This window comes from Lasioglossum baleicum, chromosome 6 (assembly GCF_051020765.1).
Source record: "Lasioglossum baleicum chromosome 6, iyLasBale1, whole genome shotgun sequence".
Classification (NCBI taxonomy): domain Eukaryota; kingdom Metazoa; phylum Arthropoda; class Insecta; order Hymenoptera; family Halictidae; genus Lasioglossum; species Lasioglossum baleicum.
The window spans coordinates 6,118,939-6,130,155 of NC_134934.1; the positions used below are offsets into that span (position 1 = coordinate 6,118,939).

The window sequence follows — 11,217 nt, forward strand, 5'->3', positions numbered from 1 at the left end:
ATCTTTCGCCAATTTTATTATTAGACTGTGGATATTTAGGCAAAATGAAAATTTTATAAGGCAATCGTGAAGATCCGAATTTCAGTGAAAATGTATCTTTGTATCATAAAATCTGAAATCTTTTTGTTGTTTTTTATCTGCAGGCGCTTGGTCACACAAAACACCTAATTACCCAATTCAAATATAATGGCAATTTACTGAGCATTTTATTTCAAAATCACTAAAATAAACCACTTAGCTATACTCTAAATACATTAGATCACATATACGTACCTCGAAGCGATACTAAGCGACTCTTCAAGGTCTACAAAATGACTACGACTCTCGCAACTATATAAATCATTCAACCCCTATCCATCCCTTATACCAGCTTGACAAATTCCTATGGAAAACATAAAGAATTATGCGAATATGTGAAGATAATCGATTAAAAAACACTCTTCCTTCTCTAAAAACAACGATCTACACCATTCTAACCAAAACGAGTCTCCCACACTTTCACCCACGTGCCAAAGACCCTCCACAAAAATCTACAATCTGAACCGCTCGAACACTCGACGCCCCATGCGACAGCGCCCCCAGTGCGTCCACTCCTGGCACGCAGTTGAGTCGGTCTCTTATAAAGGGAACCCTCGCTACAGCGCGGGCCGCATACCACGGCAGCTTGTCGTCCCGAGCTGTAGGTGAGGATCTATCGCGTGATCTAACGAAAATTCGTGGCACGCGCGCGCGTGTGACAGCTCCGAAACTGCGTGGCGGGAACAGTGAACGTTATCAGATACCTGCCATGATGCTAATCTCGGAAACAGCCGGATCGGTGATCAAAGTGCGTAGTCGGTGAAGGAAATTCGCGGAGAGCACGTTCGCGTGTTTACGTTGTCGCGGTTGTGGTCATGGAGACGCTGGTCTGACGTTGTAACACGAAGAACGCCAACCAAGAGAGCGTGTGCCTCGCTCTGAACGAGACCGGCTCGGTCTCGTATCGAAGGATCGGCGCAGAAAACGGACGGGACGACGATCTATCGCGCAGCCACCGCCGCCGGCCGAAAACGCGATCAACGGGTACGTTGCCTGTTCCCAAGCGGCGTTCCTAAGCACAAATCGATCGACAGGTGACAACGCCTTGCGACCGGACGTTCTCCGGTGAAAGTTTCGCGAGGAACTTCCTACAAGCTTGCTCAAACGGTCTACAAAACTGCCTGCCATTCGATCGTTGCTTACTCATTAGCATTGTATGTTACGATCATTCTTTAATCGATGATCTCAGTAATTAACTCCAAAACGAAGGTCGTTTTCCTGTCTTAATTGGTTTCCTCGGTGTCGGATGTCATTGGAACGGATCAATGTGATGAAAAAATGAACACAGTGGATTTATCATTTTCTGTCTATCTAAAGTTGCTGAATAAAGAGAGACACTTCTACCTGGCGGTCCTATTTACTGTATAGACACGAAGAACAAAAAAGAAAATTGTAATAAACAATCTTGAATTCTTTAGAGTGGCTTGTTGACACCCGATAAAAATTGACAGGAGGTTTGAAAAATCTCGTTCTGGAATCTTGAACGAAATGATTGGATTACATTCTTAGAAATGGCTCGTTGATTCCCAACAAAAATTTTCTTTTCTCCGGAAATCCTTTATTGAATGATTCTCCATAAACGATTCGAATTTATCGAACAGTCGGCGGCAAGGAATGCGTTTAAACGCGAAACGTCCGGTCGAAACGCGAGGTTTACGATCCCTTCGATGTTTACCGTTAACCGTCGACTTCACCGTTTTCCGGCGCGGCGGCTGTTCCTTCGTCTGTTATCGTTACCGTTCCGCGATTTCAGTGCCGAGACAAGCGTTCGATTGTTCGCGGTCCCCGGTTTCCTCTGTTACGAGGAATGAACGCGGGAAACTGTTCGTCGGTGAATCTTCGCGCGAAGATTCGCCGGATACATATTATTGCATTGGTCGAACTGTGCACCGGGTGCGCGTCACTGACACACGCGATACGCGAAATTGTGCCGGGCGCAGTCGCTTTTATTAATAGTGCAACCTAGTTACCGATCATCTGGCTTCTTGTGACTGTAATATGTATAGATAAGGCCGAGTAACCTGCGGTTTCTGTGGTATCTAATTTTTAAAGTGCAGTTTGTACCATGTGCTTGTAGGATGTGCTCGTAGAATATATTTCGTGGAGCATCTTTTTCATAGTGAAGTGGTTTTTGATGGATTTGAGAACGTGTTGATTTTCTTGTGAACCTTTCAAAAGTTTCTTTTCTAATATGCGTTCAATATTGTTAGATAACGCAAACATATACCAACACATCTGTTCGTTAATGATTTATTATTTTCTAAACTTCGTCCCACTTTGCCACGCCATTTACAGTTCTCCAATATTTCATTTATTGAAAACGTAACGAGCTGTTGGGACAACATGATACTTAATGACATCTTAATGGATTTCTGAATTCTCTCAAATAGAAATCTCAAGGTGATTTGAGGTGACACCTGAATAAAAATCCTATTGATATCAACAATACCGATAACTATTTGTGTTCTTAAAGTTTGACCTAGAAGGTTTCTCCTAAATTTTGCACAAGTCTGCCAAAAGATCCACAGTCTAACTACGCAAAATCCAGTCATTTCGAGATTCTCATACGACACTTGACGTAACCAAATATTTTCTGTTCCCGCAGAGATCATCGCCGACGTATAACATGGTATATCGTCGCTATCGGCGCGATCGCTCGTGATCGATAAGCAGAGGTGATCGAAGGCAACCCGACAACAGAAGATAAACCAAATAGAATGGCGCTGGCTAGGATCAAGAGTTTCATCGACACCGGCTTGAAGACGGTGTCCCAGCCGTTGGACCGGACCGTGAATCTGGAACCGGAAGTCGGAATTAGGATCGTTCATTCGAGCAACGACAGAGCACTGCACGTGACGGTGCTCGGTGCTCGACACTTGCCACAGAACTTTGGCTTCACGCGTGTCAACAGCTACGTCGTCAAGGTAGATAACGGAACTGTTCGCAATATTTTACTCATGTTATCTGACCGGTTACGCAACCAGGCGGGAATGATCGCGCGCGAACCGCCACTTTAGCCTCTATTGACCGAATGAATCCTCGTGGACAGCGCCTGGGACGCGTGTGGGAAACCGTTTATCGTTTTCTCCCCTCTTACGGAGCCGGCTAATTACGCCGATTAAAATTAGATTGAATTCGTTAGGGTCGGAATTATCTCCTGGCTCCCGGAGCCGGAAGATAATTCGATGTAAATGAATAAACTTTGACGCTGAACCATGCGAAACGATTCGGAGCTAATGTAGTCGGTGATGATTGCTGACGGACACCTTGTATGTTGGAGGAGTGGATCGTGAGTCATTCGCGATGGTCAGATTGTACACGAAGAAACATGAGAGACACGCCCAAAATGATATAATGGGAATTGTGCACAATTCTAGACTCAACGCAGGCATCAAAAAGCCAGTTAGGCGTCCGGTATCTGAACTATTGCACCCATTACAGCAAGAAATGAAAGTAGTCCGTTTCTCTTCCAGGTGAAGCTGATCCCCGGAAAGGAGAAGTTCGAGACCACGTCGAAGAACGAGTCCTGGCCGCAGTGGAACGAAGAATTCACGTTCCACCTTCGTAAAGAAACCAAGCTGAAATTTGGCAAGACAAAAGTCGTCGAAGAGGAGATCAACGGCTCCAGATTCATCGTAGCGACGCTCTTCGCCATTCTCGAAGACAAGCCATTGATAGCAACCGAGAAGAAAGAGGCAGACAAAGACAAGACTGGATCCCCCACCAAGGAATCGCCGAAGAAAGGAGGTAAAAAAAAAGATGGACAAGGAGCGTCTACAGAGAACCAAGAACCAACAAAGGATAAATTGTTGAGCAAATGGTTTGGTAAGAGTTCTGACAAATCTACGGACTCTACGGTTACCGAGAGGAAGATGTACGATAAGAGACGCACTGTCGGAGCAACGACTATATCTTTGGATCCGAAGAATTTTATGTCGAAACCAGTGAAACCAAAGCACCCTAGCGATGTGTCCACGGGGGATATGTGGAGACCTTTGCGGCCCATTGCGAGCGGGATTTCTGGGGCCGAGGATAAGGTGAGTGGCCCTAATCAGGCATAGTTTATTGAGGATGTTGAGGAGTGCAATCTGAAAGGGGCCCCGTGGTCCCTTTTAGCTCTGCAATGGAGTTAAACGAGGTTTCAATGTGACTGTGGAAGTCTGGTTGGCTTAATCAGTTCAGGAAGACAGGATTTAAATGATTGAAGAAAATTCCTATTATATTACTGACAATCGATGCAGACCATTTTTATTTTACACACAAATCTACAGTCTAGTTATTGATAGACCAATAGCATTTTTTGTGTCCTAAACTATTTTTATCTTCTTTGTAATATAATGAAGTTCAATTGCAATTTTTATAAATCAATCTATATTTAATGACTCACGAATACTCTTTTCAAGAGTTTCATCAATTCACGGACCTTTGTATAAAGTGCGTCTTGCTCTCTCGAGTGAACGGAAAAGCCGATGATGTTATTAGGAAGACGATCGAATGATAGGAACGAGTCTGATAGGGTCAGAGAACAAGCAAACTCTGGTTAGAACTTATTGATCCATTGCTACTTCAATTCCCTTCGATTGGATCTTCAATTGTGCCGATCACAGATCTCGAATATCCTATAAGAGAACGATCTTTAATAATTTCTATTTGTTCACAGAGAGAAAATAAGAAGGGTCAACTGGAACTATCCCTCTGCCAAGAGAAGACGGACAAACGAGAAGAAGGTAGCGAGAAGCTGGTGCTGTCTCTGCACCGTCTGAGATGTTCTTTGCAGACGATGCACGAGCACGAGGCCCTGAAGGGACAGATGTACATAAAGATGTCTGTAGTAGACAACGGCAGGGTCACTCATTTCTGGAAGAGCAATCGATTTACGCCGTGCGTTTCAATGAAGTTTGCACCGGAAATGGCGCGGGTGATCGCTGACAACCCTTATCAGGGTGCTTTGAAGGACGTTAGCTTCGTGATTAAATACGTCTCCAAGAATAAGATGGGTAAGGAACCCCTAAATCACTTATTAACACTAAATCCGCAGTCTAGTAATTACAATAATTGTAAAATAAAAAGTATGAAACCAGTCATTTGATGACAGGTTTAGCGTTAACTCTAAAACAGCAAAGTGTTCATCAGAAAATAATCTGACCACGAAATTTCTTTCTGCAGGAAAGAAAACAACTGTTGGTCACTTTGTGATCGGACCGGATGTGGCAGGGCAGTATGGCGAACAGTGGAAGCAGGCTCTTGCGAAACCGGGCCAACAGATAACGAAATGGCAGTCGTTCGAGTGAAGATGAGAATTTTTGCTCGCGCGAGAACGTGTATCACCGACGTTGAAAACTAATCGAGGGTGCCATCGAACGGTACCATTCCAAAGAACGTTGAAGCGGAATTTTGCTCAGTTTTTGTTACACACGGGAAATTCACTCTTCGAGGCAGATCGCACGTATTAATATCTCGCACTACGTATTTTGTACATATTTATTCCTCTAGAAACGTTTAACCGTTCGCGATTCCTGGACGAAACGGGACAACGTTCTGCCAGGAACGCGAATAACAGAACCGTCCAGTAAACTAAGTGCCTATCGGCGTGTCTGGGCCGACAAACTGTATTTTTATTATTGGTAGAGAGAGACTATAAACACACTATATGGTGAATCTGTGCCAGAAGCGATCTTAAACGGACGAAAGAATTTTTACTTTTGTATTGACGACTCTGCGATCCGAGACTACTTACGAGAATGTATTCTGTCAGCCATGAAAATTTCGCTGATCCGCGATTTCGACACTTGTGTATAGCTATACACGAGCGTATCGTGTCCATGAATTATTTTAAGATGATCGCGACGGTATTTTGTAAAGCATTATTTATACCAATGTAAGTACGTGTATAGGCATTTTTGTGAAATCGACTGTAATCCAATGATTACTCTTCAGATCCCAGCGATTACACCAAAAGAAAAAAATGATGACAAACGAATATATTATTATTAACGCACGTAATTTTATAACAAAGACACATATTTTCTATATCCAGTACACATGCAACGTTGTTACATTGTAAGGATGATATTAACGTTTTCCACACACCTTGTTTTCAATAGATCTTTATTTATCACTTTTATTGTACACATGTAACAGAACACATAAAAGGAATGGTGCGTTTCTGTATCCAATGGTATGTTTTATTTGCTGCGCTTTTCCCTTAACTAGCTAACGCTCACGGGGAAAGTACATATAAAAATATAAAGAAGCGTCGTGACATTTTTATAATTAACACTAACTTCACGAACTTAATAATGGACGGTAATGGACAGTCTTATGTGTAATGTGAATGTCTATAATATCGATCAAGTACAGTGCACGCCGTGGCGTTCACATTTTGTACTAGGCCACTGTAAATTCACGAGTATGTTCACGAACATACGTTTTTACATCGATAAAAACTACTTCTCTAAAAGATACAACGACGATGAATACCTTCCGGCTCAAAGGTAAAAAGTGATATTGTACAATCGTTTAAAAAATCTCATATAAATATTCTCTTAATTCGTCTAAAAAATTTTCCCTAGCAAGGCGTAAAAAGGCACTTTTCTGTATACGTTTAAAAAATACTGAAATTGATTTCAAGCGATATTATGACTCTAAGAAAATTTGCACATCTTTACTTCCCTGACGTTCAGATGATAAAATTGTTAAAAAAAGAACTCTCCTTAAGTAAGTACGAGCGGATCTCTATACTGTAATAAATGTATGTTCAAAAGATGAATCGGTTCAGTTTGTCAGATCTAAACAATAAAAACTTTGGTCGACTTTGTTAAGTATAGACAAGTACGTATCGCATCGAAACTATGGCAGCTATCAACGAGACGATTAGACTGCTGTGATTGTATGGAGCTGCATTGCAGCCATCCTTGCTATTACAAGTGCAGTACTCCATAAATATGTTGTAGGTCCCAGTTCTCATGAGACAAAATCTCTCGTCACCCTGAATTCCTGGCTCACCCATGTAAGCGCAACTACGAAAGTACCTCCATACCCCATTGACTAAGAACAATGATAAGGTCCATCAAATATAAATATAAACCATTCCTTTATATATCCTAGATAGTTAATGCATTCACATACCTTTCTGGCGAATCTTACGACACATCGTTGGTCTGACGCCAGGTAAGTGCTCCAGATCGGGTTCTTGTTTACAATCAGTGATTGGCACTGTGGTATTGTCAAAGGGATCTGCACATTTTGGATCTGAGTCTGACCTGCATACCCAACACTTGATAGAGTATCCTGTAAATATTACACCGTTGAAAATAATATTCTAGTAAAAATGAATAGAAATTTAAAAGAGTGGAAAACATAATACACAGTTCAAGAACATAAACAGATCATTTTGGAATTATTAACATTATTCAGCAGAAAAAATTTGTATCTGATAGTTCCTATTTGTGCAATAGATGGAGAAAACTTTCTGTTTGCATAATGGTTTGCAGTTTAGTAAGCACAGACATTGAGAAAGCTCACAAATGAATTGTGTTCGTTGTTGTCTATTAATTTGTCAACAAATCAACTCGCTGAAAAGAATATGTAAAGGCCAAATTTCTCCAAAACAATGCGTTAAGGTTATGATCTAAACTGTAATGGATCGATACACTGATAAATATTTACCTTGATGCACGCAGAAGAGGAAGAACAGTACTGTCAACAAGGCGCGAATGTTATTTTCCTGGGCCATTTTCAAAGAGGCGAGTAGTCACTTAATAAGAACTGAAAATACCTTGCGTTAAGACGCAACGTTAATTACTCCAACTGCCCACGCCTACGACTGACCACGCCACTCAACGAACCGCGCCAGGGCCGGCTCAACAATGTGCAGGACACAGTCACAAATTTCTACTATGCAAAATATTTGCCAAATCACGTACAGTACAAAAAAATGTAAGAATCATTTCTAAAATTATTTTTTTACGTAGATCCCAACAACACGAACAAAAATATTTTCAACCAAAAATTTTCAAGATAATTTGGAGGTTGTCTTCAATTTTTTTAATGGCAATTTATACTCGTGTATAAAAGTGACTTTAAACAATAAATAACTGCTTTTACAATCTGTGTATCCAAAATAAAATGAAAATGAAAACTTTTTTCTTTTTATTTTCAGCTGTTTAAATGGTTATATAAAAATGGTTTAAGTGTGATATTTTAATTTATATGCTTTGAATTACATTTTTACTGAATTTTATTGTACACTAGTGTAAATGATCAAACTAGTGTTTATAGGTAAAATTGTTCACGAAGGAAATCATATCATTAGCACAACTTAGTGCCATTCTTCTTACGTCACTGAGCTGCTCGATCACTTTCGACGATAGTCGGGTCACGTGACTCGATCCCGAACAAGACCGCGCCCGATCCGCAACATATTATTCAATAATATGCACTGAGAATTTGATAGTGGCAATTCGAGTTGTGAAAGAATGCATCGTGTCGCAAGAAACGATATCGGTCTACCAGAATATGAACGATGCACAATTTATCTACGCAACATCGACGGTAAGAGACAGTTTTATCGTCCTGATAACTACAGGAACACGCTGAATTAAAAATCGGACAAAACGTTTACTACTCTGAGTATTCTGAGAAAACATTATACAAATCAAATAATCTGTTACAATTTCTAACAAGTTTTTAATTTCACGCTTTACAACTTGTTTTACGCTTTACCGAGCGAAGCAAAACGCGCGCTGTTAATGGGCGCTGTTAAATAGATGCAACAATCCTTAGATTTATTACAGTTATAGGCTGAAAATAATGAAAAACAGCAATTTTCACCATCTTTAAACGTTTGTAGCTTATTGCAACATTGACCTATGTTTATGAAATTTTCAGAATATACGTAACTGAAAGGTACGAATAGGCCCACATAAAAAAGTTGTAGATGACAACTTTTAGTACTTCATTTGTAATTTCTTGTCCACATTCTTGTAGTAAACCAATTGTTCTAACTTCTCAAAAAAATCCAAGTCCCATGTTACAATTAAAATTAAAAAAGTTTTCGTGTTTTTAAGAATGTCCGAATATTAACGCGGGCCACTGTATTCACATATCGAGAATATGGTTAAGTATTTTAAATATTATTCCCATCAACCTAGCCACCTCAAACCCAAAAGTAACACACCTGCAACGTTTCGTAAAGATTGTTCGAATCGATCACCGAGACCGGGAAACAAGTGAACCAACGCACGACCCCCGGTCACCCGCCACCCGGCATACACGGATTCGAACGGAGGACGAACTGCTGCGCCACGACAAACACGGTCGCGTCCAGCTGTCGTGGGACAGCGTTTTCACGCTTGTCAACGGTTGCCCTACAGGTTGCGCCGGTGAACAGAAACAGTGAAACAACTGTTCGAAAGTTGTCATTGCACGACTGCTAAAACGTCCGTTCGCCTTCAGACTCAGCCATAGAACTCTTGTTTAACAAACGAGTATCTCGTCAGTAGTGGAACTTATAACGATGTAGTATTTCGGATCACTATAAGTTCCACATACATAGCTGAATAGCACAGAGGCTGACAGTCTTTAATCCAAACAGCCTGAAATCCAAATTGATTATCAATCATTTATGATTAAATCGTATAAAACACAAAAATATTTTGCACTGAATTAACTCACACAACTGCCTTCGCGGACCCAGTCTTCACACGTTTAATTAAGGGGTTGAGGGTACCTCAGCAAAGAAACACATTCCGAAATTAAAAATCGCACCTGTGCCCGTCAAAGAAAGAGAGACACCAAGCAGAATGCTTCGTAAAAGCCTCTGAACATTTTTGGATCGGTTGGCGCGCTGAATCAGGCTCAAAGACGCGCAAGAGCGACGCGCCGGGCATTGTACTGATTTTTGCTCGGGCCCCACGGACCCCGTGGCCCGCAGCAGAATCGATTCGCTTTTGCGGGTGGTCCGTGACCGGAACGAGGCGTAGCCGGGTCCCGAGGAAACATTTGAATGCTATAAATAAATATAAATAAATTGATTTGCCGGCATTAGCATAAGTAGCTGGGAGAGCCGAGGCTTGCCCCGTCTGCGGCTCGCGTCTCTTTGCTGTCTGCCTCCCTCGCTCTCCCTTCTCTCTCTCCTCTCTCTCTTTCTCTCTATCGCTCTCGCGAGACCAGACGTTGATTTATACCCGATGTCCCTTAGGTTCCTGCGGCATTCACCGTCCCTTTAACTTAAAAGGACACGAAGCTACGATCGGGACGCGCGTCCGTCTCGACTCGCGGACTTGCACGCGTGGGAATTAATTCCGAAATCATGAGATTCTGTTCTCTCCCCCTCTAGGAATGGCACTGTTTAAATGACGCGATAAGAACCGTGGCACGTACGTGTCGAGACTTAACGCACTACTTGCTATCGCCGAAGTCGCGAATAAATCAACTTCTTAGCCCTCCTCGGTCTGAAACGAGTCCGAACAGCGATGAAGATTTCAAATAAAATCTGCCGTACACGAAACGTAAACCAAATATTATTGGGATCTGCAAGGTAATTGCTTAACACTTTTCAACTTATATTTTACATCAAATTAATTACTTTGATTCTATAGAATTGTTGATTTTCCCGAGTTGGCAGTTAAACTGTTAACAGGCTGTTCAAAAGTCCTTCGAGCACTGCCCTTCATGTAAAACAAACCGCGAAACTTTCTTTTAAATAATATAATACAAAAACATTAATTGATCATCGCGTAACTTACATGGAATCAAACCAAGGAACCATGTATTCGTGTCAACAGATCTATTTGGCGCGTCGAGCGTTTCTGGAAGCAGGTTCGACGCTTTTACGAGGGAAACACGGTTCCGTACAAAATGAACCGCCTTAACAGCCTCTCGCTCGCGGCTCGATCTTTTCCCTAAAAAATCTGGCAATTTCGTGTAATCTTCTTGGAGAGCTGGGCGGGGCCCAGACCGCAGAGATACCGCGGCAGGGATCAGCGTGTGTCATTAACCGAATCCTCCAAACGACCGTGTCCTTCCTTTCTCCACGGTCAGGACACGGTACCTGTGTTACGTGGCCACGTTAAGGATCATCTTCTTGCGCAAAAATTGATATACCAAACGAGGCTCTGGCACCCATCCGACAATTGC

At 41.8% G+C, this 11,217-nt stretch overlaps 2 protein-coding genes across 7 annotated transcripts; one reads left to right on the forward strand and one right to left on the reverse strand.

The window, feature by feature from the left end:
* Window positions 1-639: 639 nt before the first annotated feature.
* On the forward strand, window positions 640-6,527 carry LOC143209617 (uncharacterized). 6 transcript variants are annotated; one of them, XM_076425518.1, is made up of 5 exons: window positions 640-1,062; window positions 2,684-3,002; window positions 3,552-4,115; window positions 4,739-5,075; window positions 5,245-6,527. In XM_076425518.1, exons 2-5 carry the CDS (start codon window positions 2,796-2,798, stop codon window positions 5,367-5,369), a joined length of 1,233 nt encoding a protein of 410 aa, XP_076281633.1. In that variant the 5' UTR covers window positions 640-1,062; window positions 2,684-2,795; the 3' UTR covers window positions 5,370-6,527. The 6 variants fall into 6 exon arrangements, with proteins under 6 accessions (XP_076281633.1, XP_076281634.1, XP_076281636.1 ...); XM_076425519.1 differs by lacking the exon at window positions 640-1,062 and adding an exon at window positions 1,093-1,112; XM_076425521.1 differs by lacking the exon at window positions 640-1,062 and adding an exon at window positions 1,266-1,532.
* Crok (crooked) lies at window positions 6,170-7,925 on the reverse strand. The gene is made up of 3 exons (XM_076425553.1): window positions 7,747-7,925; window positions 7,207-7,368; window positions 6,170-7,125 (listed from the first exon to the last, which is right to left on the reverse strand). The coding sequence occupies exons 1-3, from the start codon at window positions 7,811-7,813 to the stop codon at window positions 6,896-6,898; spliced, it is 459 nt and encodes a 152-aa protein (XP_076281668.1). The 5' UTR covers window positions 7,814-7,925; the 3' UTR covers window positions 6,170-6,895.
* Between the last annotated feature and the right edge of the window lie 3,292 nt (window positions 7,926-11,217).